General features: G+C 44.6%; 1 protein-coding gene across 1 annotated transcript; it reads right to left on the reverse strand.

Annotated features, from left to right (window-relative positions):
- Positions 1-12,045: 12,045 nt before the first annotated feature.
- Positions 12,046-18,106, reverse strand: LOC135564481 (CD276 antigen homolog). The gene is given in 5 exon segments (XM_065009516.1): positions 12,046-15,128; positions 15,130-15,145; positions 15,247-15,349; positions 15,617-15,880; positions 17,727-18,106. Coding segments are annotated over 5 exon segments (828 nt in total). The 5' UTR covers positions 18,103-18,106; the 3' UTR covers positions 12,046-15,059.
- Between the last annotated feature and the right edge of the window lie 3,072 nt (positions 18,107-21,178).

Genomic DNA, 21,178 nt, shown 5'->3' on the forward strand with positions numbered 1-21,178 from the left:
CACGCCCTGACCATACTAAATAAATACAAAACAAAGGAAATTAAGGTCAGAACGTGACAGTACCCCCAAAGGTGCGGACTCCGGCCGCAAAACCTTGACCTATAGGGGAGGGTCTGGGTGGGCGTCTGTCCGCGGTGGCGGTTCTGGCGCGGGACGCGGACCCCACTTCAACATCGTCTTAGTCCGCCTTATTGTCCGCCTCCGTGGCTTTCTCACCATGGCCACCCCTCTCAATGACCCCACTGGACAGAGGGGCAGCTCGGGACAGAGGGGCAGGGGCTCGGGACAGAGGGGCAGGGGCTCGGGACAGAGGGGCAGGGGCTCGGGACAGAGGGGCAGGGGCTCGGGACAGAGGGGCAGGGGCTCGGGACAGAGGGGCAGGGGCTCTGGCGCCTCTGGGCTGAGGGGCTCGGGACAGAGGGGCAGGGGCTCGGGACAGAGGGGCAGGGGCTCTGGCGCCTCTGGGCTGAGGGGCTCTGGTGCCTCTGGGCTGAGGGGCTCTGGGCTGAGGGGCTCTGGCGCCTCTGGGCTGAGGGGCTCTGGCGCCTCTGGGCTGAGGGGCTCCGGCAGCGGCGCCGGACGCTGTGGCGCCGGACAGGCGGGAGGCTCCGGCAGCGGCGCCGGACAGGCGGGAGGCTCCGGCAGCGGCGCGGACAGGCGGGACGCGCAGCGGCGCCGGACAGGCGGGACGCTCCGGCAGCGGCGCCGGACAGGCGGGAGGCTCCGGCAGCGGCGCCGGACAGGCGGGAGGCTCCGGCAGCGGCGCCGGACAGGCGGGACGCTCCGGCAGCGGCGCCGGACAGGCGGGAGGCTCCGGCAGCGGCGCCGGACAGGCGGGACCACCTGCAGGGAGGAGACAGAGAGACAGCCTGGTGCGTGGGGCTGCCACAGGAACCACCAGGCTGGGGAGACCTTCAGGAGGCTTGGTGTTAGGAGGAGCCTGAAAGACTGGGCTGTGGGGAGCACTGGAGCTCTGGTGCGCAACCTTGGCACCACTTCCCCAGGCTGGACAACTACTCTAGCCCGGATCCTCCAGAGTGCAGGCACAGGTTGAACCGGGCTGTGGGTAAGCACGGGAGATCTAGTGCTTACTACACGCACCTCTCCCTTTGGCTCCACTCCCACATTTGCCCGGCACGAGCGGAGCGCAGGCAGAGGACGCACTGCACCCTCCCAGCGCCCCGGAGACACAGCACGCAGAGCCGGCGCAGGATAACCTGGACCAAAACTGCGTACCGGCGACCAGACCCGCTGAGCAGGCACCATACGCCCTGGCTCAATGCCCACACTCGCATGGCACTCTCGGGGCTGCCCTATAGCGCACCGGGCTATGGGCACACACTGGCGACACCGTGCGCTTAACCGCATAACACGGTGCCTGACCAGTAATGCGCTGCTTATCATAAGCACGAGGAGTGAGCTCAGGTCTGCTACCTGGCTTAGTACCACACCTCGTGTGCCCCCCCAAAAAAATAATTTGGGGCTGCCTCTCGTACCTGTCGCACTGCCGTGCTGGCTTCGCCAACCTTATTCTCCTGTAGCCTTCCTTGCACTGCTCCATCGAATCCCAGGCGGGCTCCGGCACTCTCCCTGGGTCGACCGCCCACCTGTCTATCTCCTCCCAAGTCGTGTAGTCCAGACTCTGCTCTGATGCTGGCCGCTGTTGTTGCTGCTGCTGCTGCTGTCGTCGCTGCGTTTTTACCACGCCGCTCAGCTTTCGCTGCCTCCAGCTCTGCTTTAGGACGGCGATTTTCCCCAGCCTGTGCCCAGGGTCCCTCTCTGTTCAGTATCTGCTCCCATGTCCAGGAGTCCTGTGATGCTGGCCGCTGTTGCTGCTGCTGCTGCTGTCGTCGCTGCGGTTTTTTACCACGCCGCTCGGTCCTTGGTGGGTGGGTGATTCTGTAGGGTTTTCCTCCTCTTCGTCTGAAGAGGAGGTGTAGCAAGGATCGGACCAAGATGCGGCGTGGTAAGTGTCCATGGTTGTTTATTTAAAAACATGAACTGAACACTCAATGAATACAAAACAATAAACGTGAACAAAACCGAAACAGTACCGTGTGGCGAACAAACACAGACACGGAAACAATCACCCACAAACACACAGTGAAACCCAGGCTACCTAAGTATGATTCTCAATCAGAGACAACTAATGACACCTGCCTCTGATTGAGAACCATACTAGGCCGAAACATAGAAATTCCCAAAACCTAGAAAAACAAACATAGACAACCCACCCAACTCACGCCCTGACCATACTAAATAAATACAAAACAAAGGAAATTAAGGTCAGAACGTGACACTCTGGACCTACTCACTGCCACAGTCATACTCTGGACCTAGTTTTATCCCATGGAATAAATGTTGTAGATCTTAATGTTTTTCCTCATAACCCTGGAATATCGGACCACCATTTTATTACGTTTGCAATCACAACAAATAATCTACTCAGACCCCAACCAAGGAGCATCAAAAGTCGTGCTATAAATTCTCAGACAACCCAAAAATTCCTTGATGCCCTTCCAGACTCCCTCTGCCTAACCAAGGACGGCAGAGGACAAAATTCAGTTAACCACCTAACTGAGGAACTCAATTTAACCTTGTGCAATACCCTAGATGCAGTTTCACCCCTAAAAACATTTGTCATAAGAAACTAGCTCCCTGGTATACAGAAAATACCCGAGCTCTGAAGCAAGCTTCCAGAAAATTGGAACTGAAATGGCGCCACACCAAACTGGAAGTCTTCCGACTAGCTTGGAAAGACAGTACAGTGCAGTATCGAAGAGCTCTCACTGCTGCTCGATCATCCTATTTTTTTTCAACTTAATTGAGGAAAATAAAAACAATCCAACATTTATTTTTGATACTCTCGCAAAGCTAACTAAAAACCAACATTCCCCAAGAGATGGCTTTCACTTCAGCAGTAATACATTCATGAACTTCTTTGAGGAAAAGATCATGATCATTAGAAAGCAAATTACGGACTCCTCTTTAAATCTGCGTATTCCTCCAAAGCTCAGTTGTCCTGAGTCTGCACAACTCTGCCAGGACCTAGGATCAAGGGAGACACTCAAGTGTTTTAGCACTATATCTCTTGACACAATGATGAAAATAATCATGGCCTCTAATCCTTCAACCTGCATACTGGACCCTACTCTGACTAAACTACTGAAAGAGCTGCTTCCTGTGCTTGGCCCTCCTATGTTGAACATAATAAATGGCTCTCTATCCACCGGATGTGTACCAAACTCACTAAAAGTGACAGTAATAAAGCCTCTCTTGAAAAAGCCAAACCTTGACCCAAATCTTCCATTCCTCTCTAACATTTTTGAAAAAGCTATTGCGCAGGAACTGACTGCCTTCCTGAAGACAAACAATGTATACGGAATGCTTCAGTCTGGTTTTAGACCCCATCATAGCACTGAGACTGCACTTGTGAAGGTGGTAAATTACCTTTTAATGGCGTCAGACCGAGGCTCTGCATCCGTCCTCGTGCTCCTAGACCTTAGTGCTGCTTTTGATACCATCGATCACCACATTCTTTTGGAGAGATTGGAAACCCAAATTGGTCTACACGGAAAGTTCTGGCCTGGTTAAGATCTAATCTGTTGGAAAGATATCAATTTGTCTCTGTGAATGGTTTGTCCTCTGACCAAATCAACTGTACATTTTGGTGTTCCTCAAGGTTCCATTTTAGGACCACTATTGTTTTCACTATATATTTTACCTCTTGGGGATGTCATTCGAAAACATAATGTTAACTTTCACTGCTATGCGGATGACACACAGCTGTACATTTCAATGAAACATGGTGAAGCCCCAAAATTGCCCTCGCTAGAAGCCTGTGTTTCAGACATTAGGAAGTGGATGGCTGCAAACGTTTTACTTTTTAACTAGGACGATACAGAGATGCTTGTTCTATGTCCCAAGAAACAAAGAGATCTTTTAGGGAAGGGAAGAACGGGAGCAGACGTGACACCTTATACCTGCATCTTTCAGGACCTTTTACGAGGGTATGTTTGGCAGCATGAGTGAAGGATGCTTTGTTGTGAAATAGGAAGCTGATTCTAGATTTAATTTTGGATTGGAAATGCTTAATGTTTACAGTCTAACCTTGTAAAACTGACTATTTTCGGACTTTTTTCTATATATTTCAATATGTATCCATGCTTTTGTTACTTCTAGGTTAGACTACTGCAATGCTCCACTTTCCGGCTACCCGGATAAAGCCCTAAATAAACTTCAGTTAGCGCTAAATACGGATGCTAGAATCCTGACTAGAACCAAACAATTTGATCATATTACTCAAGTGCTAGCCTCCCTACACTGGCATTATGTTAAGGCAAGGGCTGATTTCAAGGTTTTACTGCTAACCTACAAAGCATTATATGGGCTTGCTCCTACCTATCTTTCCGATTTGGTCCTGCCGTACATACCTACACGTACGCTACTGTCACAAGACGCAGGCCACCTAATTGTCCCTAGAATTTCGAAGCAAACAGCTGGAGGCAGGGCTTTCTCCTATAGAGCTCAATTTTTATGGAATGGTCTGCCTACCCATGTGAGAGACGCAGACTCCGTCTCAACCTTTAAGTCTTTACTGAAGACTCATCTCATCATCTAGGTCTTATGATTGAGTGTAGTCTGGCCCAGGAGTGTGAAGGTGAACGGAAAGGCTCTGGAGCAACGAACTGCCCTTGCTGTCTCTGCCTGGCCGGTTCCCCTCTCTCCACTAGGATTCTCTGCCTCTAACCCTATTACAGGGGCTGAGTCACTGGCTTACTGGTGCTCTTCCATGCCGTCCCTAGGAGGGGTGCGTCACTTGAGTGGGTTGAGCCGCTGACGAGGTCTTCCTGTCTGGGTTGCCCCCCCCCCCCCCCCCCCCTTGGGTTGTGTCGTGGTGGAGATCTTTGTGGGCTATACCTGGCCTTGTCTCAGGATGGTAAGTTGGTGGTTGAAGATATCCCTCTAGTGGTGTGGGGGCTGTGCTTTGGCAAAGTGGGTGGGGTTATATCCTGCCTGTTTGGCCCTGTCCGGGGGTATCATCGGATGGGGCCACAGTGTCTCCTGACCCCTCCTGTCTCAGCCTCCAGTATTTATGCTGCAGTAGTTTGTGTCGGGGGCTAGGGTCAGCCTGTTATGTCTGGAGTATTTCTCCTGTCTTATCCGGTGTCCTGTGTGAATTTAAAAATGCTCTCTCTAATTCTCTCTTTCTTTCTCTCTCTCGGAGGACCTGAGCCTCAGGACTACCTGGCATGATGACTCCTTGCTGTCCCCAGTCCACCTGGCCGTGCTGCTGCTCCAGTTTCAACTGTTCTGCCTGCGGCTATGGAACCCTGACCTGTTCACCAGACGTGCTACCTGTCCCAGACCTACTGTTTTCAACTCTCTAGAAACAGCAGGAGTGGTAGAGATACTCTTAATGATCGGCTATGAAAAGCCAACTGACATTTACTCCTGAGGTGCTGACTTGTTGCACCCTCGACAACTACTGTGATTATTATTATTTGACCATGCTAGTCATTTATGAACATTTGAACATCTTGGCCATGTTCTGTTATAATCTCTACCCGGCACAGCCAGAAGAGGACTGGTCACCCCTCAAAGCCTGGTTCCTCTCTAGGTTTCTTCCTAGGTTTTGGCCTTTCTAGGGTGTTTTTCCTAGCTACTGTGCTTCTACACCTGCATTGCTTGCTGTTTGGGGTTTTAGGCTGGGTTTCTGTACAGCACTTTGATATATCAGTTGATGTAAGAAGGGCTATATAAATAAATTTGATTTTGATATGATTGATGTCTTCATTTAAACCAGGGTACTTAGTGGCCTGTAGTTTGGAAATCCCCAACCTTTCCCTTTGGTTTCACTGTTCAAGATGGTCCCCTTTTGTAATTGAGGCCGGAACATGATCAATAACCATAGCTAGTAGGGAGGCAGGGTTGCCATGGTGTAAGGACTTGTAGTGCCTTGCCATGGGGTAGTCTTCATTGCCTACCTGTATGGCGTACTTGTGTTCCGCTAAGTGGTCTTGAAGGTGTGTCTTTGTGCGTCCAATGTAGAACACATTGCACTATGGACATTCCAATCTATAGATGACATGAGTGGTTTTGCAGTTAATTAAATGCTTGACGTAATACTCCATTATAGAAGCTGTGTCAACAAAATACTTTTTCTGTGCAATATTCTGCAATGGTTGCACTGGCTACATTTAAAAGAGCCCTATGTTTGTGGTCAAGCCAAGTTTTTTGAGAGTCACCAGGAAGATAGCTGTGGACTAATTTGTCATTTAGGGTAGGACATCTCTTAAAGCATATGACTGGTGGCTCAGGGAAGACATGGCTAAGTAGCATATAACTTTGATTGATTCCCCAATTATTAATGATTCTTTTAATGTTCTCTGCTTCAGTGCTGTATTTTATAACAAAATACACTCTCTCTGATGTATCACGAGGCACTTCCCTTCTCAACAAGTTCTCTCAGTTTTCCAGCCCTTATGTCACATGTATTGAGACGAAGCAGGTACGGGGAGTAACATTTAATAAATACAGACATAGAACGAGACAGGAACAGCGTCAGCAAACAGAAACTAATGACAAAAAAACAATTACAATGCAGCAGCGAGGAACATAGCAAGGGAACAGACAAATATAGGGGAGGAAAAGAACATGTGATAAGTGAGTCCAGGTGAGTGCAATAACGCTGATGTGAGTGACGAGGGAGGGCAGGTGTGAGTGATGGATTGCAGGAGCGTGTGATGCAGGGTAATCTGGCGCCCTCAAGGGCCAGGGGAAGGGAAGAGCGGGAGCAGACGTGACACCTTATACCTGCATCTTTCAGGACCTTTTACGAGGGTATGTTTGGCAGCATGAGTGAAGGATGCTTTGTTGTGAAATAGGAAGCTGATTCTAGATTTAATTTTGGATTGGAAATGCTTAATGACTTTTTTGTATATATTTCAATATATTTCAATCTCTTTTTCCATTTTTAAATTAAATATACCTTCCGGCAACCCGTCTCGATCCGCTATTTTTAGACCTTTTAGTTAGAACCCCCATCAGAAGCTAGCCATCCGATGCTAACCAGCTAATTGGCTAATTAGTCATTGTTAGCCACTGCTAGTGGCTTTTTACCTCTAGCTCAGACACCAGCCGATTTTACCCTGGATAATACCCGCCAGTCTGCACAGCTCGATATCAACCCTGAGCATATCAGGACTGCTTTTCTCCACCATTACTCCAGATTCCTCCATTACTGGACCATTATTCCCAATCCTCGCAGCTAGCTGCTACTGAGTGGCCCAGTCCCAAAGCTAATCTTTGAACCAGGCCCATCTCCCGGCCTGCTCAGCGGACCATATGATCACTTGGCCACACAGCTGATGCCTCACGGACTCTTCACTAACACGACTAGAAGCCACTACATCGCCGGATTTCTGCCGTGAGCCCTGGACCTTTGCATCGGATCATCACAACTAGCTAACTGCTACCGAGTGGCCATAGTGGCTAACGCCCTTGTCCCGAAGCTAGCACCAGTTAGCCTTGAGCCTGGTGCATCGCCAGCAAATTATATTACTCCAGCTACATTACCTCTTTTGCCAATTTGGCCTGGACCCTTTGTCGACATGGAGACCCGAAAATCCATCAAGACTGATCTGCCGACGTAATTCAATCCAATGTGCCCTCAACCGGCCTTTGTCAGACACCTATGAAGATACTTCTGCTAGGCCCGGCCTGCTAACTTTATGAACGCCTTTGTCTCCCGCTTGCTAGAGTGTAACAAATTCCCTGTTTCATCTATTGCTGTTCACTGGACCCTATGATCACCTGGCTACATAGCTGATGCCTGCTGGACTGTTCATTAATCACGGTACTCCATTTAGTTTGTTTTGTTTATCTGTCACCAAAGCCCCATATACCACCCACCACTGAGACCTGTATGCTCTTGTCGGCTGGCCCTCGCTACATATTCATCGCCAGACCCACTGGCTCCAGGTCATCTGTAAGTCTTTGCTAGGTAAAGCTCCGCCTTATCTCAGCTCACTGGTCACCATAACAACACCCACCCGTAGCAAGCGCTCCAGCAGGTATATCTCACTGGTCATCCCAAAAGCTTACACCCACTTTGGCCGCCTTTCCTTCCAGTTCTCTGGTGCCAATGATTGGAACGAATTGCAAAAATTGCTGAAGTTGGAGACTTATATCTCCCTCACTAACTTTAAACATCAGCTATCGGAATATCCAACTTGACATAACTGTGGGAAGCGTTGGAGTCAAAATGGGCCAGCATCCCTGTGGAACGCTTTTGACACCTTGTAGAGTTTGATACTCATCAGGGATCTCAAACACAGGAAACAGAGGCTTACTGTGTTTCAAGTCAGGGTTTTTAAAGAAACCAACAGTGCCTTTGCCAACGTGTAACAACTTCCATATCCCTCGAGTAGAACAGTGGCATCCGGTCTATAACCTAACAGTTTAGCCCCATACTAGCAGGTGGTGGCCAAGCCTTTGCACGTAACATACTGAACTCAATGGTGTATGAGAACACAAGCTTTGCCTTATCATCTTGAATGAGATAGAAATAAAGAATCCCAGGTTCATAGTCTAAATTAACACCAATGTCACCAATGAAGTCTTTCCTACTCATACTGTTTTTGACCACTTTATTGCTGTCAATTGTATCTAACCCAATCTGATAATCATCAACCCACAGACCACATTTTGGCACTGTATTACTTTGAATACGTTTAGCATTTTAGCAGCCCGGTCTCTAGTTTTTTGGTACATCCTTCCTATCTTATATGCATCATGTTCTTCTTCTTGTCTGACGATCCAGAAGTAGTGCCCGCTGCTGAAGCTTTGTGTGCCCCTCGCCATCGTCCTCCATGGTTTGGTCAGAGACTTGAGGTCTGGTCTGTACTGGTTACACTGATACAACGCTTTGACTTGGGTCCAATCTAGAAATACCCACACCTTTTCACCAGCCGTATCTGCATCAAAGTTGATCCTAACACGTTTTTTTTTATTGGGGGGGGGGGGGTTTATGATCCAAAAAGTGACCGCCATTTGACAACACCCATAGGTCAACTCTCACACAAAGTTAAGGGATCCTGAACACAGTAAATATGCATATTTGTTTACGTTTTAGACATATACATATGTACATTTTGTTTACAGATTCTGAATTAGCACTCGACACTTACATTTTTCTAATTTCTTTAGCAAATAACGTGTCTTTGTAGGATCTATCGCCAAAGCATTACCAGATAAGGGACCTTTTCCTGCGGATTTAATAGGGTTGAACTGTACTCTTACTGTAAATGCCATTGCTGAACCACGTTATTACAAAATAATCTTAATAACTACCCATATCAAAAATATTATAGTATACTATCGTCTAAATACTGTAGTATTACTATATTTATATACTATAGTATTTATTGATGTTTTTTTCGGACATGACTGTAGCATACTATAGTATTCACTGTAGTGTTTTTGTGGCCTTTACTGCAGTATACGGTCAATTTAAAATTTAATTCCAAATTCAATTATGGAACTCAAGCAGGTAGTGGATAATTTATTTGGTATTCATTTGAAATTGCAGCAATCTTAAAAAATATTCATTTGAATTGAATTGCAAAATAATATCATCACGGGAATGGAATTGAATTGGAATTTAGACTGTCTGAATTGGAATTGGAAATAATGAATCATGCAAATCCCAGTAAGGATGCCTTTTAAATGGAGGCAAAATGCTAATTACACGGAGTATAAATTACTCATTTAATCTGTATTGATTTATAATTCTACAACATAGGCCATTAAGCAGACAGTCATGCACGCATACCGGTGGCGGTCAGTGCCGTTGAACCTTTTTACAACAAGACACCTTTAATTAACATGGCAGATTTAGAGTTGAAATGTTTTCAATTTTGAGTTTGCATCCCAATATGACACTTTAACATACATCACAGAAAACTGAAATATAACAACACTGAATATTCAGAGATGCTCAGTTGGTCAGCATTCCCCTCGAGTGATTCCCCAACATAAAAGGCCCCAGCTCACTCAACTCCCCCTCTTCAACAGCCATTAGCCCAGAAGCAGAGATGAGGATCTCGCTTCATTCGACTGACCAATCAGCAGTGAGGAGGCTTAGCACTTAACACATCAACCTACACCGAGTGTACAAAACATTAAGAACACCTGCTCTTTCCCTGACACACTGCATATAACCAACAACAAGTTCATCACTCCATCTAGCGAAGAGGTGTTACTGCACAGGTCAGGCAAATCCATTCTCCAAAAACAAATCAAATCTATTTACTGGTAGCAGTTCTAAAGACAGGCCCACAGCCCATTTGTTCCATCTTTACTCAAACATACACTTAACAAATACAGAACACAAGACAGGCAAGGGGAATACAGATAGCCTGGGTACATGTCACAGTAAAGGGGCTGTGCAGATACCTCTGGATGTTTTTATAGGCATGCAAATGTAAGCGCTGGTCAAGAACACAGCTGCGATGAGTAGTAGTACTTATTGAGATAATTTAAAGTAGCCACCCTTTGCCTTGATGACAGCTTTGCATACTCTTGGCATTCTCTCAACCAGCTTCATGAGGAATGGCATTTAGCGTTAGCTTTTAGCGTTAGCATTCAGCAGGCAACATTTTCACAAAAACCAGAAAACCATTCAAATAAAATAATTTACCTTTGAAGAACTTCGGATGTTTTCAATGAGGAGACTCAGTTAGATAGCAAATGTTCAGTTTTTCCTGAAAGATTATTTGTGCTGGAGAAATCGGTCCGTTTTCTGCGTCATGTTTGGCTACCAAAAAAAACGAAAATTCATTCATCCAAACGCCAAACTTTCTTCCACATTAACTCCATAATATCGACTGAAACATGGTAAACGTTGTTTAGAATCAATCCTCAAGGTGTTTTTCACATATCTCTTCATGATATATCATTTCTGGAAGTCTCCTCTCTGTCTCAATCACATGGATGAATGCGAGCAGCTTGGAGATTACGCAACAATTTCAACAAAGGACACCGGGCGGACCCCTGGTAAATGTAGTCTCTTATGGCCAATCTTCCAATGATATGCCTACAAATACATCACAATGCTGCAGACAACTTGGAGAAACGATAGAAAGGGCAGGTTAATTTGTGGCGCTTTCACAGCTATATAAGGAGACAATGAAAAACAGAGAGTCAAAAATCCTGCTCATTTCCTGTTTGAAGTTTCATCTTGGTTTTGCCTGTAGCATCAGTTCTGGGGCACTCACAGATAATATCTTTGCAGTTTTGGAAACGGTAGAGTGTTTTCTTTCCAAAGCTGCCAATTATATGCATAGTCGAGCATCTTTTCGTGACAAAATATTGCGCTTAAAACGGGCACGTTTTTTATCCAATAATGACATAGCGACCCCATAGGTTGAAGAGGTTAATAGCACGTGTCTAACCCTATGAATTTGGTCGCTCTCCCTATCAGAACTTAGCCTACAATTCTGACTTGGTGGTGCACATGTGGCCTACAGCCAGTTTTAGAGAAATGTCATCATAAAATATTTTAAAAGCATTCATTGTCTGTTTATTTGTACCCGTTAATCATCCTATGGTTCTGACTTGGTGTGTAGGGAGGATACTGTAAGAACGGCCCATGTTCTGAATTCAGTTGCTGTCCATTTAAAAAATGATGAACAAATAGGGACATTGTCCATTTTAGCTTGCTCATTATCTTAATTGAAATTACAGCTTGTCTGTTATCCACTCATTGTGCTTACGTTGTGTATTATAATTAGCTCATTTGCTGTTTTCCATGAGGGGATACTATAATGTTGTTTACCAGGCAATGTTCCGTAATAGGCTACTGAACTGCTGAGTAAATACACACTGTTGAATCCTACCTATTTTTTACTCATATCACTGCACATACAAGACGACCAATGATACAATATTGCTGCCGTAACTGTCTTTGATGATGAGGATATTGCTCTTTAGTGTTTTACAGAAAAAACAATAACAAATCAAATATCCAACCAGCAACAAATATATCAGGAGGAATATTTTATTGGTTAAAAGCTCAATGAGGTAAAAAATACAAAATAAACATAACATGCAATCTTACTGTTGAAACACAAAGAACCTCTTGATAGTAGTATTGTACAACATTTCAAAATGTCTTGTTTCAGATCATTGTCATTTATTAAGTTTCAAGTCATATCAGATTCTGTGTAGCTGCCAATCAATGAACATTTCTGGCATAACTAAAATTGACCCATTACCACTGTACAGAAAGCTAAGTAAAAAACACAAGAATAGCCCCATTAATACAATACAATAATATTTGAAGCATATGAATGTAACAGAGAACATAAAGAACATTTTCAGTCCTTCATTGTCATGGATCATAAAAATAATAAAGAAAGAGCGATTAAACCAAGGTAAACCAACTGACATCATTGCACTTTTTTTTGTCAACCAGGCTTAATACTGGAATTGTAAAACCCAAAGCAGATGTGCTTAAGACCAACCCTGCCTATGTTCCTCCCTACAGCATCAGCATGGCACAGTGGCACAGTGATTCTTAACCAGAGGCATTGGGACTGCACTGAGCTTTCAAGGGGTCCCTGAAAAAACGGAGGAAACTAACAAATGAAAATGACAGCATAAATGAATAGAACACTGCAATAATGTTGACAGGCCTATTTGGGTGTTGGTGAATATTAAAGTGTTGTGTTGTGTTCATCACTAATTGTCTAGTATAGAAGCCATGATTCGTATCGTTTGGACAGTCTATTTTGTTTATATGTTTTTGATCGGAAAATACTAGGTGATTTGGTGATTGTATTTCCATTGTATTTTGAGTTGCTACTTGTTGAGATAAACGTCAGCTTCAACTGAGATCAAGTGTTTTTTGTGTGTTTTTTTTAACAGAACATGAGGTATATACAGTTGAAGTCGAAAGTTTACATACACCTTAACCTGAGTTTAAATGTATTTGGCTTTCACAATTTCTGACTTTTAATCCTAGTAAAAAGTCCCTGTCTTAGGTCAGTTAGGATCACCACTTTATTTTAAGAATGTGAAATGTCAGAATAATAGTAGAGAGAATTACTTATTTAAACTTTTATTTCTTTCGTCACATTCCCAGTGGGTCAGAAGTTTACACACACTCAATTAGTTTTTGGTAGCATTGCCTTAAAATTGTTGAACTTGGGTCAAACCTTTTGGGTAGCCTACCACAAGCTTCCCACAATAAGAATTTTGGCCCATTCCTCCTGACAGAGCTGGTGTCACGACTTCCGCCGAAGTTGGTCCCTCTCCTTGTTCGTTCGGCGGTCGACGTCACCGGTTTTCTAGTCACCACCGATCCAGTTTCATTTTTTATTTGTTTTGTATTCATTATACACACCTGGTTTCCATTCCATAATCATTGTTCCCTATTTAACCCTCTGGTTACCACCTTGGTTTTGTGTGTGTTTGTTATTGTCAAGTTGTCTCGATTTGTGACCTGGATTATTTGTCTCCTGTATGGAATATTGTTTTTGAGTAAAGTAACAGTTATTAGTCATTTCTGTGTCCTGCGCCTAACTCCGCCTTACATAGGCAATTTGACAGCTGGTGTAACATTCAGGTTTGTAGGCCTCCTTGCTCGCACACACTTTTTCAGTTCTGCCCACAAATCTTCTATAGGATTGAGGTCAGGGCTTTATGATGGCCACTCCAATACCTTAACTTTGTTGTACTTAAGCCATTTTGCCACAACTTTGGAAGTATGCTTGGGGTCATTGTCCATTTGGAAGACCCATTTGCGACCAAGCTTTATCTTCCTGATTGATGTCTTGGGATGTTGCTTCAATATATCCACATAATTTTCCTACCTCATGATGCCATCTATTTTGTGAAGTGCACCAGTCCCTCTTGCAGCAAAGCACCCCCACAACATGATGCTGCCAACCCCGTGCTTCACGGTTGGGATGGTATTCTTCGGCTTGCAAGCCTCCTCCTTTTTCCTCCAAACATAATGATGGTCATATGGCCAAACAGTTCTATTTTTATTTCTCCAAAAAGTACGATCTTTGTCCCCATGTGCAGTTGCAAACCGTAGTCTGGCTTCTTTATAGCGGAGCAGTGACTTCTTCCTTGCTGAGTGGCCTTTCAGGTTATGTCGATATAGGACTCGTTCTATAGTGGATATAGATACTTTTGTACCTGTTTCCTCCAGCATCTTCACAAGGTCATTTGCTTTTGTTCTGGGATTGATTTGCACTTTTCGCACCAAAGTACGTTCATCTCTAGGAGACAGAACGCGTCTCCTTCCTGAGCGGTATGACGGCTGTGTGGTCCCATGGTGTTTATACTTGCGTACTATTGTTTGTACAGATGAACGTGGTACCTTCAGGCATTTGGATATTGCTCCCAATGATGAACCAGACTTGTGGAGGTCTACAATTCTTTTTCTGAGGTCTTGGCTGATTTCTTTTGATTTTCTCATGATGTCAGGCAAAGAGGCACTGAGTTTGAAGGCAGGCCTTGAAATACATCCACAGGTACACCTCCAATTGTCTCAAATTATGTCAATTAGCCTCTAAAGCCAAGACGTAATTATCTGGAATTGTCCAAGCTGTTTAAAGGCACAGTCAACTTAGTATATGTAAACTTCTGACCCACTGGAATTGTGATACAGTGAATTGTAAGTGAAATAATCTGTCTGTAAGCAATTGTTGGAAAAATGACTTGTGTCATGCGCAAAGTAGATGTCCTTAACTGACTTGCCAAAACTACAGTTTGTTAACCAGACATTTGTGGAGTGGTTGAAAAACAAGTCTTAATGACTCCAACCTAAGTGTATGTAAACTTCCGACTTCAACTGTACTAACAAAATTGAGGTTAGGTATTTTAGTAGCTAGAGAACCCTATTCTTGAGTGACCTTGTTCCTAACAGCACTATGACACTGTGTTCAGTCACATCCTGGGATCAAAATGTATTAAAGGTCTAAGTGCCAAATGGTAACAATGATAAAAAACATTCTATAGATCAATATTTTATCAACATTACCAGTTTAACACTTTGTAGTAAGCACACGTTGGAGTAGGCTATGTCGTAGTGGGCTCATCTCCTGTGTATCGGCCGCCATTCCGTTGCATGCTCTGTGACAAAGAGAGAGTTGCTTAATGGCATCATAGTCATTCAGGAGATTCCGCTGTGACATGAAACTCAACAGTGATGAAAGATAAAAATTGCATGACTCACTTTTCCAGCAGACTAACACCAGTGCAGGACCAATCACGGCAACAGCCAGAACACCAATCCCTGCTTTTATGCCGATCGAGAGGCCCTCCTTCTCCCCGCCTGTAGGGAGAGGATAAAGAGAAGTGTGGACATCAACAGAGTTGCCTGTCATGTAATGCACATTTTGGTTTCCCTAATATTTCCTATCCTTCCAACCAACTAGGGTCATTGGCACATAGACAGTCATTAAGGGTAAAATCACAGCCAGATAGCTTTAAGTGTCAGCTGTTTAGTGCTTTACTATAACCAGAGCTAATCTCCAGTAATCTATTTGTAATTGACCATCCGTTGACATGTTTTCCTGTCATAATACTTTAGGCTACTCACCTGTTGATCTTGTGGTGTTCAAGGTCTCTTTCAGAGTCGGGTTGAAGATGGTGCATGTCACAGTCTGATTCTCTGTGATGTTCACCGTGCTGGAAATGTTCCATGTTCCACTTCCTGCATCCTGAACAATCTGAGGAACCTCGAGGTCTAGTAAGCCGTTCTGATTGGTCCAGGTCAGTCTAGGTTTAGGGTAGCCTCCCTGAGAAGTGCATTCTGCCTTCCATTCTTCATAGTTCACTGTCACAATGGGTTTATGGTAGCTTTCTGCAGAGCATACCATGACAAAGATAAAGCACTTAGACAAAGTCACAATAGTGGAAATCATACATGATTCCGTCATCATGAAGTGCTTTGAGAGACTAGTCAAGGACCATATCACCTCCACCCTACCTGACACCCTAGACCCACTCCAATTTGCTTACCGCCCAAATAGGTCCACAGACGATGCAATCTCAACCACACTGCACACTGCCCTAACCCACCTGGACAAGAGGAATACCTATGTGAGAATGCTGTTCATCGACTACAGCTCGGCATTCAACACCATAGTACCCTCCAAGCTCGTCATCAAGCTCGAGACCCTGGGTCTCGACCCCGCCCTGTGCAACTGGGTTCTGGACTTCCTGACGGGCCGCCCCCAGGTGGTGAGGGTAGGCAACAACATCTCCTCCCCGCTGATCCTCAACACGGGGGCCCCACAAGGGTGCGTTCTGAGCCCTCTCCTGTACTCCCTGTTCACCCACGACTGCGTGGCCATGCACGCCTCCAACTCAATCATCAAGTTTGCGGACGACACAACAGTGGTAGGCTTGATTACCAACAACGACGAGACGGCCTACAGGGAGGAGGTGAGGGCCCTCGGAGTGTGGTGTCAGGAAAATAACCTCACACTCAACGTCAACAAAACTAAGGAGATGATTGTGGACTTCAGGAAACAGCAGAGGGAACACCCCCTATCCACATCGATGGATCAGTAGTGGAGAGGGTAGCAAGTTTTAAGTTCCTCGGCATACACATCACAGACAAACTGAATTGGTCCACTCACACTGACAGCGTCGTGAAGAAGGCGCAGCAGCGCCTCTTCAACCTCAGGAGGCTGAAGAAATTCGGCTTGTCACCAAAAGCACTCACAAACTTCTACAGATGCACAATCGAGAGCATCCTGGCGGGCTGTATCACCGCCTGGTACGGCAACTGCTCCGCCCTCAACCGTAAGGCTCTCCAGAGGGTAGTGAGGTCTGCACAACGCATCACCGGGGCAAACTACCTGCCCTCCAGGACACCTACACCACCCGATGTTACAGGAAGGCCATAAAGATCATCAAGGACATCAACCACCCGAACCACTGCCTGTTCCCCCGCTATCATCCAGAAGGCGAGGTCAGTACAGGTGCATCAAAGCTGGGACCGAGAGACTGAAAAACAGCTTCTATCTCAAGGCCATCAGACTGTTAAACAGCCACCACTAACATTGAGTGGCTGCTGCCAACACACTGTCATTGACACTGACCCAACTCCAGCCACTTTAATAATGGGAATTGATGGGAAATGATGTAAATATATCACTAGCCACTTTAAACAATGCTACCTTATATAATGTTACTTACCCTACATTATTCATCTCATATGCATATGTATATACTGTACTCTAGATCATCGACTGCATTCTTATGTCACTAGCCACTTTAACTATGCCACTTTGTTTACTTTGTCTACATACTCATCTCATATGTATATACTGTACTCGATACCATCTACTGTATGCTGCTCTGTACCATCACTCATTCATATATCCTTATGTACATATTCCTTATCCCCTTACACTGTGTATAAGACAGTAGTTTTGGAATTGTTAGTTAGATTACTTGTTGGTTATCACTGCATTGTCGGAACTAGAAGCACAAGCATTTCGCTACACTCGCATTAACATCTGCTAACCATGTGTATGTGACAAATAACATTTGATTTGATTTGATTTGATAGGTACAGTTATTCCTGTTTTATAGGTATTTGGTGCGTAATGGCAATGGGCGTTGTCTTTTACACACAATTTAATATTGATAAACGTGCCTTTGACTACTGGCATTCTTTGTATGTAAAACTGTCTTACTTGCTACTTTCACAGTGGTCAAGCACATCTCTTTGTTTTGGTTAAGTGTGTTGTAATCTCCATCCTCTTGATGATAAAAGAGGAAAAAGGTTGCGAGGTCATCTTCAACCCTTAAATCTTTGAGCAAGAGGGAGAAATTCCCAGAAGAAAGCTGGTCCTTGAAGATTTGCGTCCTGTTTTTGTAGACTGGAAATTGGGGGTCGTTGTTCTCTTCTCCGTTGTATAAGGCATGGACCACTTGCTCCTCCTTCTGGTGCTTGAGTCTTGCTGTCCAGTAGAGTGTGAGTCTTGCTGGGACAACGGGTGCAGATGAATTCAGGCTGCAAGGAAACATGATGGACTTTCCAAGAATCCCAATGATGGGATGGCTCGACATCTGAGATGAGTCCACAACTGTTTTAAAAAAAAACTGTTTGTTACAGGAAAGCACACACTTCATATGACAACATAAGACAGTTGTACCAATCTCTTTAAGATACTGTATGTTAATCGTATTCTTCAAATAAAGGGGTATGTTACCTTAGTAGGGCCTATATACACTAAATGGCCAAAAGTATATGGACATGCCTTCAAATCAGTGAATTCTGCTATTTCAGCCACACCCGTTGCTGACAGGTGTATAAAATTGAGCACACAGCAATGCAATCTCCATAGACAAACATTGGCAGTAGAATGGCCCGTACTGAAGAGCTCAGTGACATTCAACGTGGCACTGTCATAGGATGCCACCTTTCCAACAAGTCAGTTCGTCAAATTTCTGCCTTACTAGAGCTGCCCCGGGCAACTGTAAGTGCTGTTATTGTAAAGTGGAAACGTCTAGCAGCAACAACATCTGAGCCGCGAAGTGGTAGGCCACACAAGCTCACTGAACAGGACCGCCAGTCTGAATCATCTGTCCTCGGTTGCAACACTCACTACCGAGTTCCAAACTGCCTCTGGAAGCAAACTCAGCACGATAACTGTTCGTCGGGAGCTTAATGAAATGGGTTTGCATGGCCCAGCAGCTTCACACAAGCCTAAGATCACCATGTGCAATGCCAAGCGTTGGCTGGAGGGGTGTAAAACTCGCCACCATTGGACTCTGGAGCACTGGAAACACATTCTCTAGAGTGATGAATCACACTTCACAATCTGGCAGTCCAACAGACAAATCTAGGTTTGGTGGATGCCAGGAGAACGCTATATGCCCCAATGCATAGTGCCAACTGTAAAGTTTGAAGGAGGAATAGTGGTCTGGGGCTGTTTTTCATGGTTCGGGCTAGGCCCCTTAGTTCCAGTGAAGGGAAATATTAACACTAAAGCATACAATGACATTCTAGACGATTCTGTGCTTCCAGCTTTGCGGCAACAGTTTGGGGAAGGCCCTTTCCAGTTTCAGCATGACAATGCCCCCATGCACAAAATGAGGTCCATACTACAATTGTTTGTTGAGATCGGTGTGGAAGAACTTAACTGGCCTGCACAGAGCCCTGAGCTCAACACCATTGAGCACCTTTGGAATGAATTGGAAAGCCTACTGTGGGCCAGGCCTAATCGCCCAACTTCAGTGTCCGACCTCACTAATGCTCTGGTGGTTGAATGGAAGTAAGTGCATCAAAGCTGGAACCGAGAGACAGCTTCTATCTCAAGGCCATCAGACTGTTAAACAGCCATCACTAACATAGAGAGGCTGCTGCCAACATACAGACTCAAATCTCTGGCCACTTTAATAGATGGACTGAATAAAGGTATCACTAGTCACTTTAAATAACGCCACTTTAATAATGTTTACATTTCCTACATTACTCATCTCATATGTATATACTGTATTCCATACCATCTACTGCATCTTGCCTATGCCGTACGGCCATCGCTCATCCATATATTTATATGTACATATTCTTATTCATCCCTTTACATTTGTGTGTATTAGGCAGTTGTTGTGAATTTGATAGTGTTTTTGTTAGATATTACTGCACAGTCGGAACTGGAAGCACAAGCATTTCGCTACACTCGCATTAACATCTGCCAGCCACGTGTATGTGACCAATAATGATTTGATTTGAATTCCCTGCAGCAATGTTCTAACATCTAGTGAAAAGCCTCCCCAGAAGAGTGGAGTCTGTTATAGCAGCAAAGGGGGGGGGGGGGATCAACTCCATATTAATGCTCATGATTTTGGAATGAGATGTTCGACGAGCAGGTGTCCATATACTTTTGGTCATGTAGTGTATTATTTGTTGAACATTTTACAGGCTGTGGCATTTTTACTGCTGCAGTAGCCTTCAGTTTGCACAATGCATTGGGAAAGAAGAGTATAGTCAAGTCACTTCTGTACAGCTCATACTATCTCTGTTTGAAGTTTGAAAAACACCCCCCACTACTTCATGTACTGTCTGATGTTTTGTTTCAATAGCAGACCGTAACCAAGTCTTTGCTCTGCATGGTCATTCAAAAAACAATAAAGAGAAACCCTAGCAAAAGATCCCGACCTTTACAAGTGTATGTTATTTTGGGAAATCTTATAGAAATAGGATGAACGTCATGCAATAACGTTTGAGCTTGGAAGTTGTTTTGTGAACTAGGCTCACAGGAGCTAGTTGTTTCCGTACCCCATTTGTAGCAGGACTACAACAGAAAACCAATTTGGAAAGGCAGGCTACGACCATTCTGAGCATCACTGCTCCCCTCCAAAACTCTTGCGGTCATATGTTCAAAAATGTTTGATCACAAACACTGAGTAACAAGCATCGCAAGCTTGTGGTTAGAAATAGCTGTTTTCTATTTTCCTAACAGTGCAAATGTTATTGCATCAAAAGCAGATCGTTTTATCACATCATAACCAGTCTGGCTCTAAAGATTCAAGTTATTCCTATTAACCCACACCCCCTATCCTAGGGTATAGCATGTGGTGAGCTATCTGGTACAAAATGTCTGCCATGGCATCACCAAGGTGGTTGACCAAGGTGGGTTTCCTCTCTCAAATTAGAAAAGTGTGTCTGGAAAAGCGCTGGAATAATCCAATCAATTATAATTACAGTATTGTCAGTAGCCTGCCAGCATAGCCTACTTACAAATACTTGGTACACTAACGTAGCAGCACTGTGCATTTAGACAACCACGCCCTATCCAAACAGCATTTTTTTTTAAAATATCAATACATTTTGGGACATTTTGTTATAAATCAATCATAAATTGTGCATTTGGTTGTATGTTGGATTTGAATGTAAAGGCGTGTGGATAAAATGCCCAGGGACAGCCACGAGGGACACAATCATGTGTAAATCTACCACGCCACAACAGAGAATAAAACTTACCAGATAACAGCCAAATACAAATAGATATTCGTCTTGCCATTGCACTCAGGATATATGGATGAAAAAACAATCAAATAAACAGTCCTTTTAGTTTGGAGCTTACTGTCTACCGTGTCCCCACCTGCTCCTAAGTGGGAGGAAAGTTGAATGAGATAC

Source organism: Oncorhynchus nerka, linkage group LG1, assembly GCF_034236695.1.
Source record: "Oncorhynchus nerka isolate Pitt River linkage group LG1, Oner_Uvic_2.0, whole genome shotgun sequence".
NCBI lineage: Eukaryota > Metazoa > Chordata > Actinopteri > Salmoniformes > Salmonidae > Oncorhynchus > Oncorhynchus nerka.